At 42.9% G+C, this 23,233-nt stretch overlaps 1 protein-coding gene across 2 annotated transcripts in view; it reads right to left on the bottom strand.

The window, feature by feature from the left end:
* Positions 1–11,423, bottom strand: part of FRMD3 (FERM domain containing 3) — a 212,853-nt gene extending 201,430 nt beyond the window's left edge. Inside the window, exon 1 of one of the 2 annotated variants that reach the window (XM_036433683.2) lies at positions 11,122–11,423. In XM_036433683.2, coding sequence (XP_036289576.1) covers positions 11,122–11,268 — 147 coding nt within the window. In that variant the 5' untranslated portion in view covers positions 11,269–11,423. The remainder of the gene's footprint in view (positions 1–11,121) is intronic. The other variant, XM_036433684.2, reaches the window with a different exon arrangement.
* Between the last annotated feature and the right edge of the window lie 11,810 nt (positions 11,424–23,233).

Raw genomic sequence — 23,233 nt, 5'->3', positions numbered from 1 at the left:
ACATTTTACTAATTTTCTTTCACCTCTGACACTTCTATTATAGAGAAAAGGCAAATAGCAATATTAAAATATTTCCTCTAATTAATTCCCTTCTAATGTGCACGAATTTCATGCACCGGGCCACTAGTAATAACAATAAAAAGGACTCGCAAGCACCAAGGGGCCACTTGCAGAGCCAGGAAAGAGTAACAAAAGGTGAACCATCTGGCCAGCCGCTGATGGTTCACCTTTTGATATTTCTCCCCCATTCATTCACTCAGGAAAGAAATAACTGCTGGACCTCTCGGCTTTCATTTCATGCACAGTTTTGAGCTAGGATTCAATGCCAGGAAGTGTTTCTGCCTCAGCACCTAAATAATTCACAACTGCTCAAAATATCCACCCGGAATCTGCATCAGGGACAAGCCTGCTCTGCAGCGCGTGTTGCCAGGGCCTGTGGGCGTCTCCAGCTCAATTCCTGAAGAGCAGGTACCTGATCTGCTACCAAGCGCCCGACTCTCACCGGGAAGGCGCCACCCGCTCTTTTAACTGGGGCCCTTTGGAAAGTTACTGCTCAGGGTTGACAGCTCTAGGGATCAATCACACCTTAATCTCTTGAACTTCAAGATCTTGGGCAGACCAGAGTTCAAATGTCAGCCCACCGCTTACTGGCTGTGTGACAGGACAGGATCCATCTCTGTGGCCCATTTCCTGAACCTGGATAGCAGGGGTATTAGTTCTCATTTCATAGGCTGCTTCTGAGGATTAAATGAGATGAAAGGTGCTTAGGCTGGCATCTAGTCAGTGCTCAACAAATAGTAGCAATCTCGTCACTATTGTCATTATTATTGAGAAAGCGTATTCATTTCTACATACTTTCAGCTAACCAATATTTGTATTGAGCACCCACCATGTCCAGGCACTGGGACACAGCAGCCTGCCCTCCTGGACCTGCCAGTCTAGAAGGGAAGACAGCCAGCCAGTGGGCACCCAAAGGAATGAACAAGTTCATCAACAGCCATAAGTGCTATGAAAATAGTAGCAAGCAGCACTGTGGTTGGAGTGTCACTTTAGAGAGGAAGTCAGATAGTGGGTGTGATGAGGCATCAAAAGTTTGTTGATTTTTGTCCTGGCTGGTGTTGCTCAGTGATTAGAGCATCAGCCTGTGCACCAATGGGTCCAGGATTTATTCCCTGTTAAGGGCAAATACCTGGGTTGCAGGTTCTAGCGTGGCTCTGGTCAGGGCTCATGGGGAGGCAACCAATTGGTGTGTCTCTCTCACATTGATGTTTCTCTCTCTCCTTCTCTTCCCAGTCCCTCTTCCACACGCTCTCTAAAAAACAATGGGAAAAAATATCCTTGGGTGAGGATTAATGAAAAAAAAATGTTTTTGTTAATTTAGTAAATGCTTATTAGCTGACCAATTGATCGATTGGGAGACCTTTCTAAGCCTTCCTGCAAAAATAAGCAAAGTGAGTACATGCACCCAATACCCTTGCTGCAAGGCATGCTCACACACTAGCTGAGCATGTCTCTGGGCCTCCCCTTCCTGGTTTCCTCCGCCTGGAGGCCAGGCCGCCTTGCCTCTCACTATCTGGGGTTCCCTGGGATCTAAGTAAGTCACAGTTCCCTGGAAGGAATCTCACATGCCAAATGTTTTTCAGCATCTCTGACTGTTCCTCACACATCACTGAGAAAATGGAATTTTCAACAGAGCCCTTGAGTGGAAAGGTCCTCTGAATGAAGACATTCTAAGTCTGCAAGACATGAAGGTGAGCAGAGAAAGGGAAGAACATGACAGGGTTCTTCATTTATTCCACTCACACTGCAAAGGGGGGAAGTAAAATGAGGCAGTGGAAGAAGCAGTGAGGACATGCCCAAAACTGGGATATGATTATCAATCACCAAAGAGAATAAAGGTGCTTAGAACAACATGGAGCAGGCTGCAACATTTCTGGAGGCATTCAGAGCTTCACACACACACGCACACACATGCATACACACACACACACAACAGTGGTGTCTTCCCCTAGTTCTAGAAGTGTCAGCTAAACTAGCCCTGTAAAACAATTCTGCAGGTCATCTGGTCTATGCAAACTATACCCCACTGGAGTTATTTTCCCCTGATAAAAGGTGGTCAATATTGTTTCCTAAAAAGAAACAGAAAATTCTGGAAGAATGTACCTAAAAGGTCTGTGGTGAGTAGTGGCCTCTGAGAAGTATATCAGATGTAGAGAAATTATTTATTTTTCATTGAATGATCTTTTGTAGTATTTGAACTTTTACTATGTGCTCTATAATAATTATTAAAGAGAAGATATAGTACCTCCAAAATAAATAACGGGGGGGAATTATTGATGTTCTGTTTATTTACCATTAATTAGAAGTTTTTTTGCTATGATCCATTGAAAGTCAGCCCTCAACACAAGGGTTTGTTTAAAATAATAACAATAATAATGATAGTAATAGTAATAAATACAAGTTTTAGAAATGAATTTCGTTTGTCTAAATCTTTAGATGATGAGGGTTGGGGTAGGGGAGGGAAGAAAAACTATATAAATCATTAGATGATCTAAAATGTATAAAAATAATTATACAACACAACCAAGTGGGATTCATCCAGTATGCAAGGCAGGTTCAAAATTCAAAGTCACACACACACACTCACACAATTTAGTGGCCAGTCAATGCCTATTTTCCTATAAAATTCATCTGAGACATCATCTCCTCCAGAAAACCTATCCTGTCCTTCTCAGGCTGGACTAGGTCCGTAGTGGCTGCTCAGAATTTCTATATGGAGACACTTTGAGGGTGAAAATCTGATATGAGCAGGGAAAGGGGCGGGTGACTTTTCTTGAAATCACATTTTACAGCAAGGTACAATTTTTGCTGAGGTGTTTGCAAGAATGCGCTTATTCACGCTTAAATGTGAGTTAGAAAGTATCAGTGATCCGTTTCAAAGAGTATCCTCTTGAGTAGTAGTGACTTTGGAAGAGAATGACCAGAAGTTAAAGGAAGGGTACATCTTCCCCCAAGCCACCTATACCTTGCTTCTGTTGGCTTCTCTGTGTGCTCCAGTAATGTCCTGGTGAGTTCTTCTACCATAATAGCACCACCCTGAAGCTGTTTAGGTGTCTATCTTTTCTCCTGGGAAGGACCAGACTCTTATTTATTTTTGTATCTCTGGTCCTCACCATAGGTCCCCAATAACTGTGTGTGTGATGAAGGGATGAATGGTGGGTGCATGCATGGGTGGAGGAGAGGGTGGGTGGATAGATGGATAGGAAGATGGGAAAGGATACTTTTTCAATCTTCAGTTTTACCTTCAGACCAAACTCTCCTAAAGGGTGAAGATACTGAATCTCAAAATCATTTCCAGTAACATCCAGAAAATGTTTCATATTTAATAACCGCTCAATACACCCAGAGGGGGGGGGGGGGGGGGGGGGACTGGCATTTCCCCTTAATGGGTGTACTAAAGTAAGACTCGGGGAAAGGCAGGAAGAAAGTTTTAACAATAAATATTGGATAATGCACTAAAAGCCTCCCTTCCTCTAATGGAGGTACAATTTGGAGATAAACCTAAACCACCTTCCTCTCTGTGGCACATGATTAAAATCTGCTTTGTTCTTCTAATTTGCTATTCTCAAATTCCACACTGCTGCTGGCACTGCAAACTCAGGCTTCACGGCTGCCCTTGAATTACTGTGCAACTTTTCCTCCTCTTTTTTCTCTTAATCAGCACTGAACCAAGAAAGTGCCATCTACACCTGGTGGAGAAATTGCATCTCCAAACCCTAGGGACAAAGTGTGTTATTGAAGGTCTCCCACCCACAACCACCCCGCCCCTGTACCAGGATGCTCCTCAGCAGAAATACATCCCCCTGGAGGTTTGGGAACACAAGAGGTGAAGTTTTCCCTGACAAGGCTCCAGGTGAGACAAAGTGTTTTTTTCTCCTCCTGACTCCAGGGATTTCATTACTCTTCTGCCTAAGCCTCCAAAACAAAGAGAGGCTAACGAGGCTGTAACTAGTGCCTAACAAAGCCAAATAAAAACAAACACACACACTTTGTTTCTGTGCTTTTCTAGAGATCCTCTAAACATCATGGTCCGGAATTGCTAAAATTTCAATTTTCAGAGTCAATCTCAAAAGACTAAGAGGTAAATTACCTTAGAGAATGGGGGGGTGGGGGGATTATACTGACAGTATCTGTTTTATTTTTTGTGCAATTTCTTGGGAGTTAATTTGAAATTTCAAACTACAAGCAATGACTATACTTTGCCAAACATGTAAAGGGAGGATACCTTTCAATTATCTAGATATGTTAAGTGGCAAACTACCCCTAAATACGTGATAAGTTGATTGCCACATGTTGATGAAAAGGAAGAAGAGAAGATCTAGACCTGTCCAGATGACAGCTGTGAGATACCAATAGGCTTGCTTTACCAGACATGTAATCACTGTATGGTTTTTCCTTTGTGTAATTTAGAAAGTTGTCAGTGGGAAGAATGTCATCATTTAGACTACAAGGAAGATTCAAAATCAAAATAATGGTAGTATTTAGCATAGTAGGAACAAACCTAAAACCCAAGACACCATATCCCATCCTAATTTCGCTAAATATGCAATCTTACGCAAATCTCATAACATCTTAGGTCTCAATCAACTAGCTAATACACACTGTTAACATACTTCTCAAGGATATAAAGAGGCTCATGAGTTTAAAGGATGCCTGTAAACAAAGAATCTCTAAATACCCCACACTTGATACACTGTAGATGACACCTATACACACATACAGATCAGGAGGACTAGCATTGTTCTCAGAACAATGGGCAATAATATGTGTAGACCAGCCCAAAAAATAATATTAGCTAGGAACATCAAGAAAAGATTATTAGCCAATTTATTAATTAGGTCTTATTCTGTCTTCTATTAATAAGGCTAACTAGTTATTGATTTTTAAGACTGTTTCATTTTATTATCAATCCATTAGTAAATGATATTGTATTTGAATTTTCACAGTTTGTGTGTAAAGACTAATCCTTTCAAGACCAGCAAGCCTAGTGCCATAAAGAACAGTTTATGCTTCTGAGGCAAGAGATAATAAACCGAAGCCTGATCTGTTCACATACTAACTCCTTTCCCCTGCTACAGAATAATCCCATTCCAAACCTTAGAATAATACATAGATATATTTAGACAAAACTCTATTGCACATCTAAGATCCAGATTATTATGTTACTAATATTAGATTATTCCTTTTAATGGTTTTAAAGAACTTGAATTTATTTTAATTAATATTCACAACAACCCTCAGAAATTAAGTAGAAAACAAAATTTTCCAGAGAAAAATATCAAATAAAAGATAAACCATTGCAGCATGACTTGCATAGCTATTCCTCACACGCCATGCATACTTCCATGTTGTACCATGTTGGTAGAAATTTTAAATGTAGTCTCATTTTAATATTAATGACACTGTCTTGAAGGGTAACTTCCCTTGAGTGAAAATTCTATGCTTTGTAACTCAGAACCTTAAACCTGAGAATGGACTTTTTTTTCCATTTGCTAGGCCAAGCTAGAAAATGAGGATGAAGAGCAGAAAACTGCTTTTCCACTGATAACTGGGATTTGGCTGCCCTTGTTGCAGAAGAAAGCGGCGAAGCTCTTGCTCATAAAAGAAAAAAAAAATCAAATACCCTTGGAAAGAATTCCAACGCTCATAGTCCATTGGTTTGATTGACAAGGATGACCCAAGCAGAAACATGGACAAAAAAGGGAGACCCATCATGGTAGTTTCATTCATACCTCATGGTCTCTACCACCACTTGCATGAACATTAAAGACTCTCTTCTCTGTATCTCTGTGGCAGACCACTCTGTTGTCTTTCATCCCTTATATCCAACTGCCTACTGGAAATTCTCCACTCGGACACCTTCAGGCACCTCAAAGTCAGCATGCCCAAAAGGAAACACATCATCTCCTCCCTCCAATCTGCATCTCCTTTGTTCCATCTCCTCAGGGCCAGCTTCATGGAATATGACACATACTAAGAAGGGCCCCCTACTTGGCTTAATGTTCTGCTGTCCCCATCCTAAAATTCTTAATAATCTTGAACATGAGGTCACACATGTTCATTTCGCACCAAGAATTACGTTGCCGGTCCTGTCTCTCCTGGAGTGGCATCACCATTATTCTTGTCATCGGACCCAACCACCTGGAACTCACCTGGATTCTTCCTTGCTTCACTTCCACCTGCAATCACGCTGCTTCATGCCAAGCAAGGGATCGCCTTGCCTGCAATGCCTTTTCCCCTTCTTCAAAGAGCTGACTTCCACTTTTCCATTAATTATTAAGCAAGATTGATCTAAAGCAGAGTTACTTATTGCTGCCCCAGTGTAATACAGATGCCTCCTCTTGGTCCTCCCCCTGCTTATACCTGTGACATATATCTCTGACATTTTGTCCTGGCATCACTACTTTGTCTATCTCACCACAAATGGCTGTGCGTCTCTTGACAGCTGATTTTATTTTCTTTTTATTTCCCATCCCCCACTCTGTGCTTGGCATACAGAAGATGTGGGGTTGTTTTTTTTTACATGTTTATCAAATAATATTAATGTTATTTCAAAACTTTACTAATTTACTTATGAAAAAACATAATTTCTTGTTCTATCCAAATGTTCTTTTCTGTTAGAATGAGTTTTGTTTTTTGGTAAAGTGGTCCTCTCATTTGTCTCCTGCACCTTCAGGGAAAATCACCAAAACAAACAGTTCCACAGCTTATGTTACACCTCAAATGCACTTTCACTGTTTTCCAGGGTCACTGTCCCTCAAGGTCACTTCTGCTACTGAGAACAGCTCGGCCCCCTATGCCTCTGGGAGCTTCCAGGCACTGCTAGTCATTATACACAATGATTTTTTAAAATATTTTTATTGATTTTTACAGAGAGAGGAAGGAAGAGAGAGAAATATTGATGTGAGAGGAAAACATCAATCAGCCCCCTACTGGGGACAGAGCCTGCAGAACTGGCATGTGCCCTGGTCAGGAATTGAAACGACCACCTTTTCAGTGTACCAGGCAGCACTCAACTAACTGAGCCACACTGGCCAGAGCATAGTGATTTGTTTGTGATGAGAAGTTGCCAGAATTCCTCTACAATGCCATCAAGAGTCCAGGATACAGGAAAGCAGAAGTGAGAAGTATGGACCAGAGGGACAAGAAGGTCCTCACTAACCCAGTCCCCAATGTGCTCTCACAGACATTCAACACTTCATCAGATTGGCCATCACAGGAAATCCTGTTTGAAAAGCAATCTCTTGATTTGGCTGGAATGGGAGTCAGAAGGAATCATTCCATCCCCAGCCTCAGTGTCAAATCAGCACTTTGGTCTACCATGACAGACACACCTCAATGGGTTTTTTTAATTCAGCCACTCACATATTCATTGACCATCTACTAAGAGAAATGTGCAGGCGAGGCACTATCAAAGGTGATAACAGCCAAAATGTCCCACACTCAAGGAAATTAAGAAAAGTATTATGAAAAGGATAAGTTCCACAAACACTTGACTCTTCCAAATGTGGTTCACAGACCAGCAACAGCAGCACCTGGAAGCTTGTTGGAAATGCCAAATTTCAGGGTCCTCCTCAAGATCCCCTGATTCAGAATCTGCATTTTTTTTTTAAAGAATAAAGGAGCTCCACTGCAATATCAGAGACTGAGAAACATTTACACCTTCCTCCCAGAACTGAACACCGACACTTTTTGGCCTGCATCAAGTTCACGTCTCAGTTGTAAAAGCTTCCCTGAACAGCTCCTAATCATAATCCTGTTGTTTTCAGTCTGGACTCCACATCTGGCTCTCTGCTGCTTCATAGGAGGAGCAGCTTGCATCCTTCATCACACAAAATTGGAACTAAGAGAGGATAGCCCTAGCCACCCAACACCTGTCACTTATGCATGTGAATCTCAGATTCTTCATGGGGTACTTTCTGACATTTCCATTCCTGCAATGTTTTTAAGTTTTCTCAAAATGCCTACTTAGAAAAAGAAGTAACAGCTTAAGAATTCAAGTGACTCACAGACCTGACTCAAGTGGCTTACGTTTCCAAGACTTAATGCATCATGGTACATAACCAAAGAAGGGTCTCAAAGTAAGACTCAGCTTTATCTAATTATTAAAGTTGAAAAATCACAATTCAGCTAGAAAGCAGGTACAATTGGGGAATGCTTACTACAGCAGAACCTGGCCTTGTGTAACCTCTACGTTTAACATTGCAACACACTCTCACCAACACACAGGTATATGATTACTACTAAGAATTCTAAATATGCATATACACATTTTCCATGTACACATTGGGTATTGTTTGTTGGTTTGTTGGTTTGTATCTTTTTTTGTTGTTGTTAAACCTCACCGAGGAATATTTTTCCATTGATTTTTAAAGGAGTGGAAGAGAGAGGAAAAGACAGAGAGAAACATCAATGTGAGAGAAACGCATTGATTGGTTGCCTTTTGCACGAGCCCTGACCAGGACCTGGGCTATGCAGGAGCCTACAACCAAGGTACATGCCCTAGACCAGAATTGAACCGGGACCCTTTGGTCTGTAGGCCGATGCTCTATCCACTGAAAAAAACTGGCTAGGGCCACGTTGGGTATTTCATTGGGTATTTCTTATTTCATTGATATAATTTCAAATACTTGTAATCCTGGAGGCCCAAGATGTGTGAAAGTTCTATTTTGTTTTATTTGGTTTTCTTTTTTAATTTTTCAGGGATTAATAGTCACCAAAACCAGTAATTCTTGCCGAGACCGGTTTGGCTCAGTGGCTAGAGCGTCAACATGCAGACTGAAGGGTCCCAGGCTCGATTCCGGTCAGGGGCATGTACCTTGGTTGCAGGCACATCCCCAGTGGGGGGTGTCCAGGAGGCAGCTGATCGATGACTCTCTTGCATCGATGTTTCTAACTCTCTATCTCTCTCCCTTCCTCTCTGTACAAAATCAATAAAATATTTTTTTTAAATCATTTTGTTCTCACCCTAAACAAATGGCAAGTTTTTATGTAACCTTATACCCAGAAGTACAATTTTAATTCCTGGGTTAAGAACGCTCTAGGAAAAGTTCCAAGATATCAAAATAAAATATTTTAATTCATTTTAACTGATTAAATGATAATCGCCATTTGGGGCAGAAGGGGCAGAAAAAGTTGTGCCACCAGATGAAACATTTGATTTTTTATTTTACGCAAGGCCGAAATCAACATTTTGGATCATAACATTTTAACCACTTGGGCATTAGTGGGACCACATAAAGTCTAACTTTCCAAACTGCTATTAGATTGGCTACAATTGTGCTTCCCAGAACACCAGACAATAAAGACATGTCCTTTGAGGACTACCTATCTATCCTAAGGAAGACCTCCTCCAGAACCAGAAAAGGGGGCGGGGGGGACAGCAACTCCATGTGGACTAGAACAGGGCAGACAGAGGCTGACAGAGCAAAGGAGAACTCCCTGCTGCTGGCCCCTCCACTAGCTGCATATTCCAAACGGGTTAAAAGACGTGTACACTTCAGACTTAAACCAAATGCACAAACGACTGTCTCTGGATCACAAGACAGTGCATGCCAAATGTTTCTGTGCAGCCCTGTGGCCGCAGAAAAACTGCCTATCCTGCTCATCTTTTGTTAGTAACTTTAGCTCAGAATGAAATTCAAGATCCTCCAAGAAAAAAAAAAAAATCAGGGGGAGCCTACTCTCCTGGGAGATCATGGGGCACCGCATTCCTGCCTTGAAATTGTCCAGCTGTTAGCTCACACATTAGCTGCTGGCTGCATGTCACCAGCTCCCACTAGGAAGAAAAATAAAAAAAGGGGGGGGGGGGGGGGGAGGAGACCTTTCATTCATTCACTTATTCATTCTTGGTTAACAAAGCCCTGGAAGGAATTCCTGCCGCTGGGAGATGCTGCCCCCATTCAGCTTTCACAGGAACTGCAGAGGGTGCCCAGGACCTGAAGTTCAGTCCTGAGCTTCCCTGAAGACCGGGTAGGTGAGAAAAGGAAATCCCCGGGGTTAATAGGTTTTAAAGCCAGGAGCAAATAGTGCTGAGCCCTAACACGACCTATCCAAATTGTACACTCTGACTGGGTCATGGGAGAGGGCACACACCTGCCTACATATACACACATTAACAGCGCGCACACACACACACACACACACCCTTGCAGCTCATAACTGCTCTCCTGCAAACGGCACTTATCACGGGAGGATGGAGCTGCCAGCCAAGCTGCCTTCCCCCACACAACTCTCACTATCTCCAACTTGGACAAGAGCGAATGTCCACCAAGACTCCAAGGGGTGCTTTTTTTCCCTGGGCCAGGGTCCTGCTGAAGTCCCTGCACCCTAAACCAGCTCCGGTTCAGCTCTACTGGCCTCACAGCCCTTTTCCTTTCTCTGAAACGCTCGGATTTCACACGATTCCTTCCGAGCTGGCTCCAGTTCCACGCAGGGTGCGCCCCATCCCTCAAGGCTGGAGCCCGGGGTTGCCCAGCTTCCCTCCTTCCCTCCCGGGAAACTTCGCAGCCGCAGCCACACACACACACACACACACACACACACACACACACACACACACTGTAGAGAAGTAAAGGTGATGGGCGGGTGGGGCTTGGTCTGATGGAATCTTCGGAGACGGTGCCATAAAGAAAAATAAGTGGACCCGGGCTGGTGCATGCCTTCTCCACGTGGAGGGACGGAGGAAGGAAGAGTGGGCGACCTAACGGTGCCCCTCTTGGTCTCAGAACTCCAGTTTCCTGGTGGGATGGGCGACAGAGGGGCTGCAGGCAACTGCTGGGGTCCTCAGCCTGGGCGCAGCCAGATGCGTGAAGCGTGTATGCCAGGAGGGGGGCTTGGGCGCAGAGAACGTTCGCCTGGCGCCTGCCAGGGGCAGTGCCCCCATCTCCGGGCAGGGCTCCCAGCCTCAGAAAACAGGGAAACGAAATCCGGCTTTCTAGCAAGGCCCTGGGGTGGGTTCCTCATGGCTGACGGCGCACGCCCACCCGCAGAGCCCCCCCCCCCCTTCCTCCCCTCCCCTGCCCGGGCGCACCCGCCTCCCGCGCCCCGCGCCTCCCGCACCTGGATGTGGCAGGAGATCTCCGAGTCGTCCAGCAGCCGGATGGTGCATTTCATCTCCTGGCTGAGCGATTTGGTGCTGGAGCTCCGAAAGTGGATCATCTTCATGGTCCCCCTGCCTCTCGGCACGCAGCGGCAGGAGGCGAACATGCACCGCGGCGGCCCGGGGGAGCGCGCTGGGGGCTGCGGCCGCTGGAGCGCACACCGCGCTGGGCACCTGGGTGCCGTGCAGCCCCGGGACAGCGGTGGCGACGGGCGCCTGCAGCCACACTGGCCGGGCAGTCGGGCGCAGCAGGCGGGTCCCTCCCTCCTCCTCCTCTCCCTCCGCGCTCTCAGCCCCTCCCCTCCTGCGCCCGGCCCCTCCTTTCCCCGCCTCCTCCTCCACCCGGGGCGCGCTCCGGTGCTCCCTCGGTCTCGGCTCCGGGTCCGTGACCCCAGCTAGCTTACGAGGCACTCAGACCCGCGCCCCAACCTCCGGGGAGAAACCGGGGTTCCGGGCGCCCCGCAGTGGCCTGCTCCCGTCGCCGCTGCGTCAGGCTGGGCCCGGCCACCGCCTCCGGCTCCGGCGGCGCTCCTCCTGCCCCGGCTCCTGCGCTGCCAGTGCCAGCTCTGCTGGGCCCCGGGGACCTGGCTATGGACGGCGGATGGAGAGTGATCTTGACCTGCACCCAAAGGGAGGATGCCACCACGGGAGAGGATTGTTGGACCAAGAACGAGTCCCCAAGTGTGCCAGGAAGCTCTGGCACAGCGACACCAGGAATCCGGCTAATAGTTACTACTACAGTCTCTGGTACGCATGAGGAGACTAGTATTTCTGAGCCTTTATTTTATTTAATATTCGCTTGAGCCCTGGCCGGGGTGAGCGTTGACCTATGAAACTAGGAGATGTGGGTTTGATTCCAGGTCAGGGCACATGCCCACGTTGTGGGGGCCATTGCCAGTGTGGGGGGCAGCCCGTCAATGATTCTGGCTCATCATTGATGTTTTCTATCTCTCCCTCCCCCTTCCACTCTGAAATCAAAAAATATATATTTAAAAATATATATTAACTGGAGTCTATCTCAGTCTCTGAGGAATTCAGCGTCTTCCTTAAGCAATGTCTCCTGTTCATGATACCCAACATTTTCAGCGTGATCTTTGGTGGCAGTACCTTAGACCTGAACATGGTGGTCCCTTACCTGCACCACCCCTTTTAGGGATCTTCCACCTGCTCCCAGTGCCCCATCCCGTTTTAGACCAATCTCTGGGTACCGGGGACCCTGGAACTGCCTCCCTGCCTCCCGCCCCTGCATCTTCACGGTGAGTCTAGCCCCATGGGCCCAAGGGGTGGCTGTGGAGGCAGGTGGATGGAGGTTGGTTGAGGAGACCAGAAAGGCTGGGACTAGAAAAAGAAGGAGGGCCCCTGGCCCTGCTGCCCTTAGCTGGGCTGAAAAGGTCGTTATTAAGGAGTTAGAGGGAGGGCTTGTTGCTCAGCTGTCAGCTCTTGCCGGAACTAACTATAAGGAACTCCTCATCCTCTGGCTGAGGAGGCGTGACCCAGCCCTTTCACCTAACTTGGCATATTCTGATCGGCCACACATGCCCTAGGCCCGTGGTTGGCAAACTGCGGCTTGCGAGCCACATGCGGCTCTTTGGCCCCTTGAGTGTGGCTCTTCCGCAAAATACCACGGCCTGGGAGAGTCTATTTTGAAGAAGTGGCGTTAGAAGAAGTTTAAGTTTAAAAAATTTGGCTCTCAAAAGAAATGTCAATCGTTGTACTATTGATAGTTGGCTCTGTTGACTAATGAGTTTGCCGACCACGGCCCTAGGCCACCCTGTGGGGTTGGCTGCGGCTTGGTGGGGCCTGCATTGCAGCTGGATGTCTCCCTCCACCTGTTCCTCCTTCCTCTCTGTGTTGACCACTAGTAAACACCCTTCAGGCCAAACTCAGTCTCAGCGTCTGCTCCTGGAGACCCAAACTGTGACAATTTGTCAAAACTGGAATATAGAGTATAGTTTCTTTAGCACTTGATAGATTGACTGTTGCTTTCAAAGTGTTAGATAAAGAGTATGGGGGCATCCATGTGTACTCTTGCACTGGGACTGCGAATATCACAGCCGTTCCTAACAGGGAGGTCAGCGTGGAGGGTCTGGGAAGATGTGGATTTGATTCTTGACCCAGCTCCTGGCCAACCCTGGGGACCCCAGGCACGTGCCTTTTCATTAATTCCTTAACTTCACAGATGAGCACACCCACCTTTGTTTGGCCCATCTCACAGGTGTCTGAGAAGCTGGGATAAGACAGCATCAGTGGAGGGGACCAGGATACAGTCTGTAATCTATAAATCCTTATATGCAGAAGAGGTGGCAGTGATGTGATTGTCCCACTCCAGTTTGAAAACTGAAACAAATATGTGATACCTTAATAAATAAAGAAATTTAAAAAAAAAAAAGAAAAGAAAACTGAAACAGGTTGAACCATCTCTCCCAATCCAAAGAGCAGGTCTGAGATAGCCTAGAGAGCAAAGAAAAGTCAACACCCAACACAGTCCAAGCTTTTTTATTCAAGGCTAGCTACTTGTCCATCTTCATTACAGTGAATTTTGTGGCTCAAAAGAGTCATGCTCAATATCCCAAAATTGTTATCTCAATTGTCAAGGAAGCAGAATAAGACCAACAAGAACAACAGGAAAAGGAAGAAATGAGACGAATCTGGAATTGGTTATCAGGCCTGGTGTAGGATGAAGTCTGAGATCCAGCTAGTATAAATATACTAGAGGCCTGATGCATGAAATTTCTGCAAGGGGCTTAGCCGCCACAGCAGCTTTGTCCGCAAGGATGTCTGGTCTAATTAGCATATTACACTTTAATTATTATAGATGGACTGTGGCTCTTGTGGGTGTTGCTCAGTTGGTTGAAGAATCGTTCGTGGGTTTGATTCCCAGTCAGGGCACATACCCAGGTTTCTGGTTTGATCCCCTGTTGGGGCATGTGCAGGAGGCAACATTATCCACGTTTCATTCTCACATTGATGTTTTTCTCTTTCTCCCTCTCCCTTTCTCTCTCTATAAAAATCAATAAAAGGATGTCCTCAGATGAGGATTTTAAAAAATATTAAAGATATGGACTCTGGCATAAATGAAAAAAAAAAACAGCTAGGTAAATTACCACATGTTGGTGGCCAGTGTTATACGTGTGTGTGTGTGTGTGTGTGTGTGTGTGTGTGTGTGTGTGTATTGTGTGTGTAGCAGAGGAATTCAAATAATGAATTTAAGAGATAAGTTTAAAACTGGACTACTTGCCCTCGCTGGTATGCTCAGTGGTTAGAACTCATGCCCACACACCAAAGGGTTGTGGGTTTGATTCCCAGTCAGGAGCACTTACCTGGGTTGCAGGTTTGATCCCCAGCCCTGGTCAAGGTGCATGTGGGAAGCAACCAATTGATGTGTCTCTTTCACATCAATGTTTCTCTTTCTCTCCCTTACGTCCCTCCCTTCCACTCTCTCTAAAAACCAATGAAAAAATCTCCTCAGGTGAGGATTAATAACAACACCATAAAACTTCTAGAAGATGACACAGGAAAAAATCTAGGTAACCTTAAGTTTGCTAATGACTGTTTAGATATAACACCAAAAGCATTATAAGTTGGATTTCATTAAAATTTGTGCTCGGTGAAAGACACTTAAGAGACTAAGAAGACAAGTCACAGACTGGAAGAAGATATTTGCAAAATACAAAAAAGACAAAGGACTTGTGCCCAAAATATAGGGGGGGGGGGGGAATCTTTAAAACTCAAAACAACAAAACAAATCATCCAATTTAAAATTAGGCAAGAAATCCAAACAGACACTTCAGCAAAAGAAGGAATAGAGATGGCAAATAAGCATATGAAAAGGTTCTTGTTAGGGAATTTCAAATTTAACTATTTGGAGGTACTGCTGCACACCGATTAGGTAGCTAAAATCCAAATCACCAGCAACACCAAATGCTGGTGATGACGTGGAACAACAGGAACGCCCACTCTGTGCCTGTGGGAACTATTATAAAATGGCCACTTTGGAAGAGAGTTTGATAGTTTCTCACAAAGCGAAACATACCATACAACCCAGTAACTGTGCTTGTAGATATTAAGCCAAGTGAGATGAAAACTATGTCCGCACAGATACCTGCACACAAAGGTATACAACAGCTTTATTCATAATTGTCAAAAATTGGAAGCATCCAATATGTCCTGCGATAAGTGAATGATAAATAAACTGTGTTTTACCCATGCAATGGAATACTGTTCAGCAATAAAAACAGATAAGCTATCAAGCCACAAAAAGACATGAAGGAACCTTACATGCATAATGCTAAATAAAAGAAGCCAGTCTACGTATTGTACAATACCATCTATATGACATCTATCTGGAAAAGGCAGAGATAATAACAAGGAAAACTGGGAGCCAGAGGGAAGGGAAGATATATAGAAACTCTTTACACTTTCTGCACAACCTTTAAAATGCTCTTTTACAAAGTGTATTTAGGGGCAGGATGTGGAGGCGGACTAGAAGAGGTCAATGGGGGGGAAAGGGAGACATATGTAATACTTTCAAATATAAAGATATATTTTTTTAATTGACCGGCCTCCATCCTGTGAGGACACAGGGAGAAGGCAGTCATCTGCCAGCCACAGAGAGCTCTTGCCCAAAACCAAATTGGCTAGCACCTAATCCTGGACTCCTAGCTTCCAAAACCATAAAGAAAGAAATTTCTGTTGTTTAAAAAAAAAAAAAAGATTATTGAAAATATTTGACCCAGCCAGTGCTGCTCCGTGGTGGAACATCGATCCACCCATGTATCAGGAAGTCATGATTCCATTCCCAGTCAGGACACATGCCCAAATTGCAGGCTCGATCCCCAGTAGGTGGCAGCAGGAGGCAGCAGATCAATGATTCTCCTCATTGATGTTTCTATCTCTCCCTCTCCCTTCTTCTCTTTGAAATCAATAAAAACTTTCTTTTCAAAAGAAAATATTTTTGTCACTATTTATATGACTCCCTCTATCAAGTTACAGCATCCAGTAAATATTATTTTGAGGCATCTAACCATGTATCACTGACTTGTTGCCAGAGAACATCTGCCCATGCATTTGATTGATGTGTAGCAATTCATCTGATGATTATTTTAATTATAATTTGGGGTATTTTTTTTTCAGTGAAATGCTTTTTATTATAGATGAATTTTAAATTTTTAGTTTTTAAAATAATGTTCACAAGTTTTTACAATTCACAGTTTTTTCTACTAATATAAAAAGACATTGAGTTTTTCATTGCTAATATTATCTATTAAGTTATTGTTTTTTATTATGATTTCCTGGTTTTTTATTTTTTTATTTGCTTTTGAAATTTTCAATTTGCCAAATTCAGGTTATTGCTGGAATTTCTTTGCATTTCTATGGAAAAATAATAATAAATATAATTTAATTAATTTTACTTATTAAATGTGTCTTTACAATTTCATGGAATTAATTTTCAATATATTTAATGCTATATGAGGGTAGTGATTCTATTTTGTGTACTTTTTTCAGAATTTTTATTATTTTATTAAGTGAAAACCAAAGTTTTAATTTTCACTTTGTTCACTGCATACTTCATTTCTTTGATTTTTTAAGATTTCTTATTGTAAAATACATAGTATAAAATCTACCTTCTTATCCATTTTTAAGATTACGGTTCAGTGATATTACACACATTCCTAATGTTGTGCAAACACTACCACCATCCATCTTCAGAACTCTTCTCATCTTCTAAAACTGAAACTGTACACACATTGAACATATTCCCCTCTCTCCATAGCCCCTGGTGACTACCATTTTACTTCCTGTTCCTAAGATTCTGACCATTCAATGCATCTCATATAAGTGTAATAATACAGTATTTGTCTTTTTGTGACTGGCTTACTTCACTTAGTATAATGTCTTCAAGGTACATTCATATTCTAGCATATTGCAGAATGTACTGCCTTTTTAAGGCTGAATAATATTCCATTGTTCATCTACTACATTGTTTTTATCCATTCAGTTGCCTTCCTTACCCCGTTATTCTGCTGAAAATCCCGGAGACCGCTGACTATTCCTGGAATAGAACCAAAGGGCAGAGACCATTGTCCACCACCCAGGCAGCTTCCTTCCAGTGTCCACTACACAACCCCCACCAGGTTATTGCAAGTGAACACAAATACCTATGGGTGGAGATCTTCTATTGATTCCAGTGTTGCATACAATTCTGGGGTCAGGGAAGAGGTCTGGCTACGATAGAAATTTGGGAGTCTGTAGCTAATGCTTAAAGCCATGACATGGGATGAGCTCACCAGGAGGTGATTTGAGGATAGAAAAGAGAGAAGAAAAAAAAATGTCTAGGACTGGGCCCTGGGACACTTCAATGTGTAGGGATCCGAGAAATGAGAAGGAATCAGCAAAGGAGACTAGAAACATTAGACTGTGGAGATTAAAATAAAAACAGGGCTATTGCCGAAACCAGTTTGACTCAGTGGATAGAGCATCGGCTGCGGACTGAAGGGTCCTGGGTTTGATTCCGGTCAAGGGCATGTGCCTTGGTTGTGAGCACATCCCCGGTAGGGGGTGTGCAGGAGGCGGCTGATCGATGATTCTCTCTCATCGATGTTTCTAACTCTCTATCCCTCTCTCTTCCTCTCTGTAAAAAATCAATAAAATAAAAAATAAAGTTTAAAAAAAAAACAAAAACAGGGCTATGGTACCCTGGACTGTAAACACTTCTTCTTTTAGCAATGTGTTACTTTCTGGCACTACAAGCTGCTCCAGCTCCTCTCATAGTCTTCCCATCTCGGCCTTAACATCAGCCACTTCTTCACTGTTTTCTTGGAGAACAGTATTACCTAGGCCTTGCGTGTTCCTGCTGGGATGGCATCATCCGAGGCCTTCTCAGAGGACAGAGCTGATTTTAACCCAACCTCCACGTGTAGCCTAGCAGGTAACATAGCATAGGTTAACCTTCGTGCATTTACAACTTTGCTTGGATTAACCAGTAGCCCCACTTCCTAGTCGATCACTCTAATGTTTATAAGGTTTATATAATGCTACCTGTAACTTACTGAAAAGTTTCCCAGAAAGACTTACAGAACAGAAAGGCCTGGTCCACCGGCACTCGCTGAGCCAACACTAAACACCAAGAATCGCAGGAGAGCCCTGCAGCTCAGTTGGTTGAGCATTGCCCAGTGCACCTAAAGGTCGCTGGTTTTATTCCCGGTCAGGGCCCATACCCAGATTGCAGATTTGATCCTTAATCAGGGTACCAGAGGCAAATGGCTATTATGTTTCACCCAGATGTGTGATTTTCTGATCTTAAGTAACCTCAGCCCACTAGCTGAGTTAGATCCCTATTCTGTCGTTCTCTGTCTACTTTCAACCAGGCTGCTCACTACTAACTGGGACCCCACCTTGCAAACCAAAATGCAGCCTTGTCTGCCTCCCAATACCCTCTCCACACCCCAGGCCGAGCTCTCTACTAGTCAAGACTCTACTAGTTATATTTGAAAGATGTCTTCTCAAAGGACTAAAACACACACACACACACACACACACACACACACACACAAGACTGCCAGTAGGGAATCATTGGCAGGGATGCAATTCAATTTAAATAATATGAACTAAAACTGGGGGGTTAATCCTAATCAAGCTTCTTTCTCCCACGTTTACTCCCCCGGTTACCTTCACTGAGATCTGCCATTGATTTCAGTGTTACAATTCTGGGGTCAGGGGAGAGGTCTAGCTACAACAGAAATTAAATATTACATCGAGTTGGCCAGCCTGTCCCACCGCAAGCCCCTTGTGTTAAAAGCATTTGTCTCTACATGTTTCATAGGCCAAACCTAGTCCACGCCCCTAATCTCTTCTTTTCATGAACTAAGCTAAGGTCTTTTTTTAATTTTTTTTTTTTTTTTTTTTTTTTTTTTTTTTTTTTTTATTCTCTCCCTGCAGAATGGTGCTCTCTGTTTTTCAGGCAACCGGAAGGCAAATGTGGGTGTCAAGAGCTTCTGCATTTCCATATTATTGTCTATGGGACTGGAAAGAAAACAGGTCTTTTCAACTCCCAATTGGTCAGATGAACCCTAAAGGGTAGCAAGGCAGCTGGCTCACCCTTTCCAAGAGGATGGGGTGGACAGTTTCCAGGTTAAAGGGTGAGGATATACTTGGTCAACAAATAAAACTGTGCACCAACACATTTAGAGGACTTAGATTAAATAAGTTCCTAGAAAGACACAAACTTTCAAAAACAACTCAAGGAAAATATAGGAAATCTAAGTAAACCTATAACAAGGAAAGAGAGTGAATTCGTAATTTTAAAACTTTCCACAAAGAGAACTCAAGTCCCACATGGCTCGGATCATGAATTCTTCCAAGTGTTTAAGGAAGAAAGTGCCAAGTCTTTACAAACTCTTCCAAAAATGTTTTAAAAATCTAGAAGAGGAGGGAACTCTTTCCAATTCATCCTATGTGGCCTGATTCCAAAGCTAAGGCATTATAAGAAAATTAAAGTCCGATATCATTTACAAATATAGACACAAAAAATCCAGAAAATATTAGAAAACCAAATCCAGCAACACATAAAGGATTAATCACATGACCAGTGGGATTTATCCCAGGAATGAAAAGATGGTTTAATGGCCAAAAGTCAATTAATATAATACACCACGTCAATAGAATAAAGGATAATCCACATGACAATCTCAGTTGACCTAGAAAGAGCATTTGACAAACTCTAACACCTTGTCATGATAAAAACACTTGGCAAACTAGTAATAAAATGGAACTTCCTCTACCTGATGAAAGATATCTACCAAAAAACACAACCAACATCATACTTAACGGTAAAAGACTGTATGCTCTCCCCAAACATCAAGACAATGATATCTATTCTCACCACACCCATTCAAGTTGTATAAGCAATTCTATCCAGTCACAGCAATTGGGCAAGAAACAAAAATAAAAGGCATCCAGATGGGAAAAGAGCAATAAAACTATCCGTATTTTGACATAATTTTATATATAGGAAATTCTGTGGAATCCACAAAAACCTATTAGAACTATTAAACAAGTTCAGAAAGGTGATAAGACCCAAAAGTAATATGCAAACATCATTTGTATTTCTATACACTAGCAATGAGCAATCTGAAAATCTGACAAAATAATTCCATTTATAATGGTATCCAAAAAATAAAATAAAATAAAATAAAATAAAATAAAATAAAATAAAATAGGGATAAAATTTTTAAAGATGTACAAACTTTGAAAATTACAAGGCATTCTTGAAACACCCCCTTCACTTGCATGGTAATTCTCAGATTTCCTTTTTTTCTGAGTGGAGATGCCAAAAATTTTAACTGCTCTCCTTGACTACACAATCAGTGAGAGCACTTCTTTTTCTTTCTACTTCCCTCTCAACATCTACCCTTTTGTCTTGGTGCTTTTGACAATGTACTTCCCACACACAACTAAAAATGCAAAAACTTTCAATGAAGAGTGTTATATTAAGGATCCAGGTTATTTAACATACAGTGTAACTAAAGCAGGTCAATGGTGTGAGCAGAGAGGAATATAGGTTAGTGAGTCAACACTTTTCTAGTGCATCTGAGGCCTAGCAGTCTTTTTAGATGATTCATGTTTAGTTCACATTTATTCAGAAACTAGAGGCCCAGTGCACATCCTGCACAGGCAGGGTCCCTGGGCCTGGCTGGTGATCAGGGCCTATTCAGGGCCCTCTCACCCAGTCCCAATCATGGCCAGGCTGGCCAGGGCCTGCTGGCTGCTGGATAGGGCCTGCCAATCACAGGGTTGGATGGGGCCTGCCAGACCAGGAGAGAGACCTCAGTAGGTTTGCTGGTTGGGAGGAGGGGTTGAGGGAGTTGGCTGGCTGTGGGAGGTTGGCTGTGGGAGCACACTGACCACCAGGGGGCAGCTCCTGCGCTGAGTTGTCTGCCCCCTGGTAGTCGTGTGTCATGTAACTGGGTGACTGGTTATTCTGATCATTCAGGTCATTTGGTAATAACAGTTGCTTTGTTCCCCTCTCCTTCCCAACATAAAGGCCATACTCATGAGATTTTGAAGTTTTCTATGAGGTTAAGATATAAGTTTGGTTTTATATCATATGATAAAAGTCAGAGTTAAATCAAGGAACAAAACTACCGGTAGTACAAATGTATAAAATAAAGTGAGCATTTAAAGTGAAAAACTGTTCATTCCACCTGCCACACATCAACCCACATGCAAGTATAAAAACTGAATTAAGCCCTGGCTGGTTTAACTCTGTAGATAGAGCATTGGCCTGCAGACTGAAGGGTCCTGGGTTTGATTCTGGTCAAGAGCACATGCTCAGGTTGTGGGCTCTATCCCTTAGCAGGGGGCATGCAGGAGGCAGCCGATCAATTATTCTCTCTCATCATTGATGTTTCTATCTCTCTCCCTCACCCTCTCCCTTTCTCTCTGAAATCAATAAAAAATATATATATATTTTAAAATACTGAGCTAAGTTTAGGCAGAATTACACTTGTTCTGTGACCTTAGGAAATTTTCATCTAGTTTTTCCACCTATAAAATGGTCATTAATAATATATCTTTTGACTCAAAACATCCACCCTGTTTGAAGGGAAGGGGATGAACCAGGGTTACCAAAAGCACTGGAATTGCTTTGGTAGACCAGCAGGCTGGGAAGAGCATTATTTCCCAGGTCTACAGTCAAGAGGCCTTCCCAATGCACACCCAGGGTAGAGATAGATTCCACTCCAGTGAGGTGGGGCTGTGTTTCTCCAAATACTATCCACAGACTTAGGTGGTCTCCAAAGTCTGTCAAGTATTCTTTTGATAGTATGGCCATTTCAGAAGAAAAAGTTATCAACTAATTTTGTTTATATAGATTTCAGAAATTTGAAATGTAATATTAATAAATCACAATTTTCACAGATATCCTAGTAACATTTTAAAAATGTTTCTTATTGATTTCAAAGAGAGGAAGGGAGAGGAAGATAGAAATATCAAAGATGAAAGAGAATCATTGATTGGTTGCCCATCCCCTACTGGGGGATTGAGCCCACAACCTGGGCATGTGCCCTGACCAGAATCGAACTGTGACTCCTAATTCACGGGTGGACACTCAGTCACTGAGCCACACCAGCTAGGCTAAAATTTTTAAGAGTCATTATAATTTTTTAAAGTAATACATACATGTCAAAGATTTTATTGTTTAATTAATCATGGAGTATTTTCACCTCACTAGCATGTTCCTATTGATGTAATGCAGTACTAGCTGATACAGTAGTTAAGAATAAACTCTAAAATGGAACAATTTTCTTCTAAATTGGTATCAACTAATGTACTAGTAAGCCACCATCACTTCTACAGCATTTTGCAGTTTACAAATGCTTTCAGCTTTATTTCAAACACTATGAAGTAGATAGAACAGGATTCTCTCATCATTTAGAAGAAACTAAGCCTCCAACATTTAAATGGTGTGCCCAGGGTTGGGACAGCAACAGTGCATTTTGCTGAATCCAGCAAAATTTGAAGTACACTGCAATGAGCAGGGGTGCTACTATTCTTTTCTACACAGATGCATTATTTGAAGAATTTGGTTTGTTTTTCTTTCAACACATGATGAGGGGGCAATTCCATTTAAACCGCCATCAAAAATAGATTTTTTATTATACTATGAATTATCTCAGGCATAATACTATTGTATTTAAATAAAATAATTACTTTATGACAATGCAAAGTAAGAATGGTTTTTTATTATTCAGTTGGCCTGATTCTAAAGTGAATTGTCTCACTAATTCTTTCAGGGCTGATGTGGCTCAGTGGTGGAGCATCAACCTATGAACCAGGAAGTCAGGGTTTGATTCCAGCTCAGAGCACATGCCAGGTTGCAGGCTCAATCCTCAGTGTGTGATGTGCAGGAGGCAGCCAATCAATGATTCTCATCATTGATGTTTCTATTTCTCTCCCTCTCTTCCTTCCTCTCTGAAATCAATAAAAATGTGTTGTTTCTTTAAAGATATCAACCCTATCTTAAGAAAAATGGACCATGTACAAACAACTGAGTGTGGAAGTTGGCTCTTTCTC

The sequence above is a fragment of the Pipistrellus kuhlii genome, unplaced genomic scaffold (genome assembly GCF_014108245.1).
Source record: "Pipistrellus kuhlii isolate mPipKuh1 unplaced genomic scaffold, mPipKuh1.p scaffold_m20_p_12, whole genome shotgun sequence".
Taxonomy (NCBI): Eukaryota; Metazoa; Chordata; class Mammalia; order Chiroptera; family Vespertilionidae; genus Pipistrellus; species Pipistrellus kuhlii.
The sequence above is the reverse complement of the archived record's forward strand: the minus strand, read 5'-3'. Positions and strand labels throughout refer to the sequence as shown.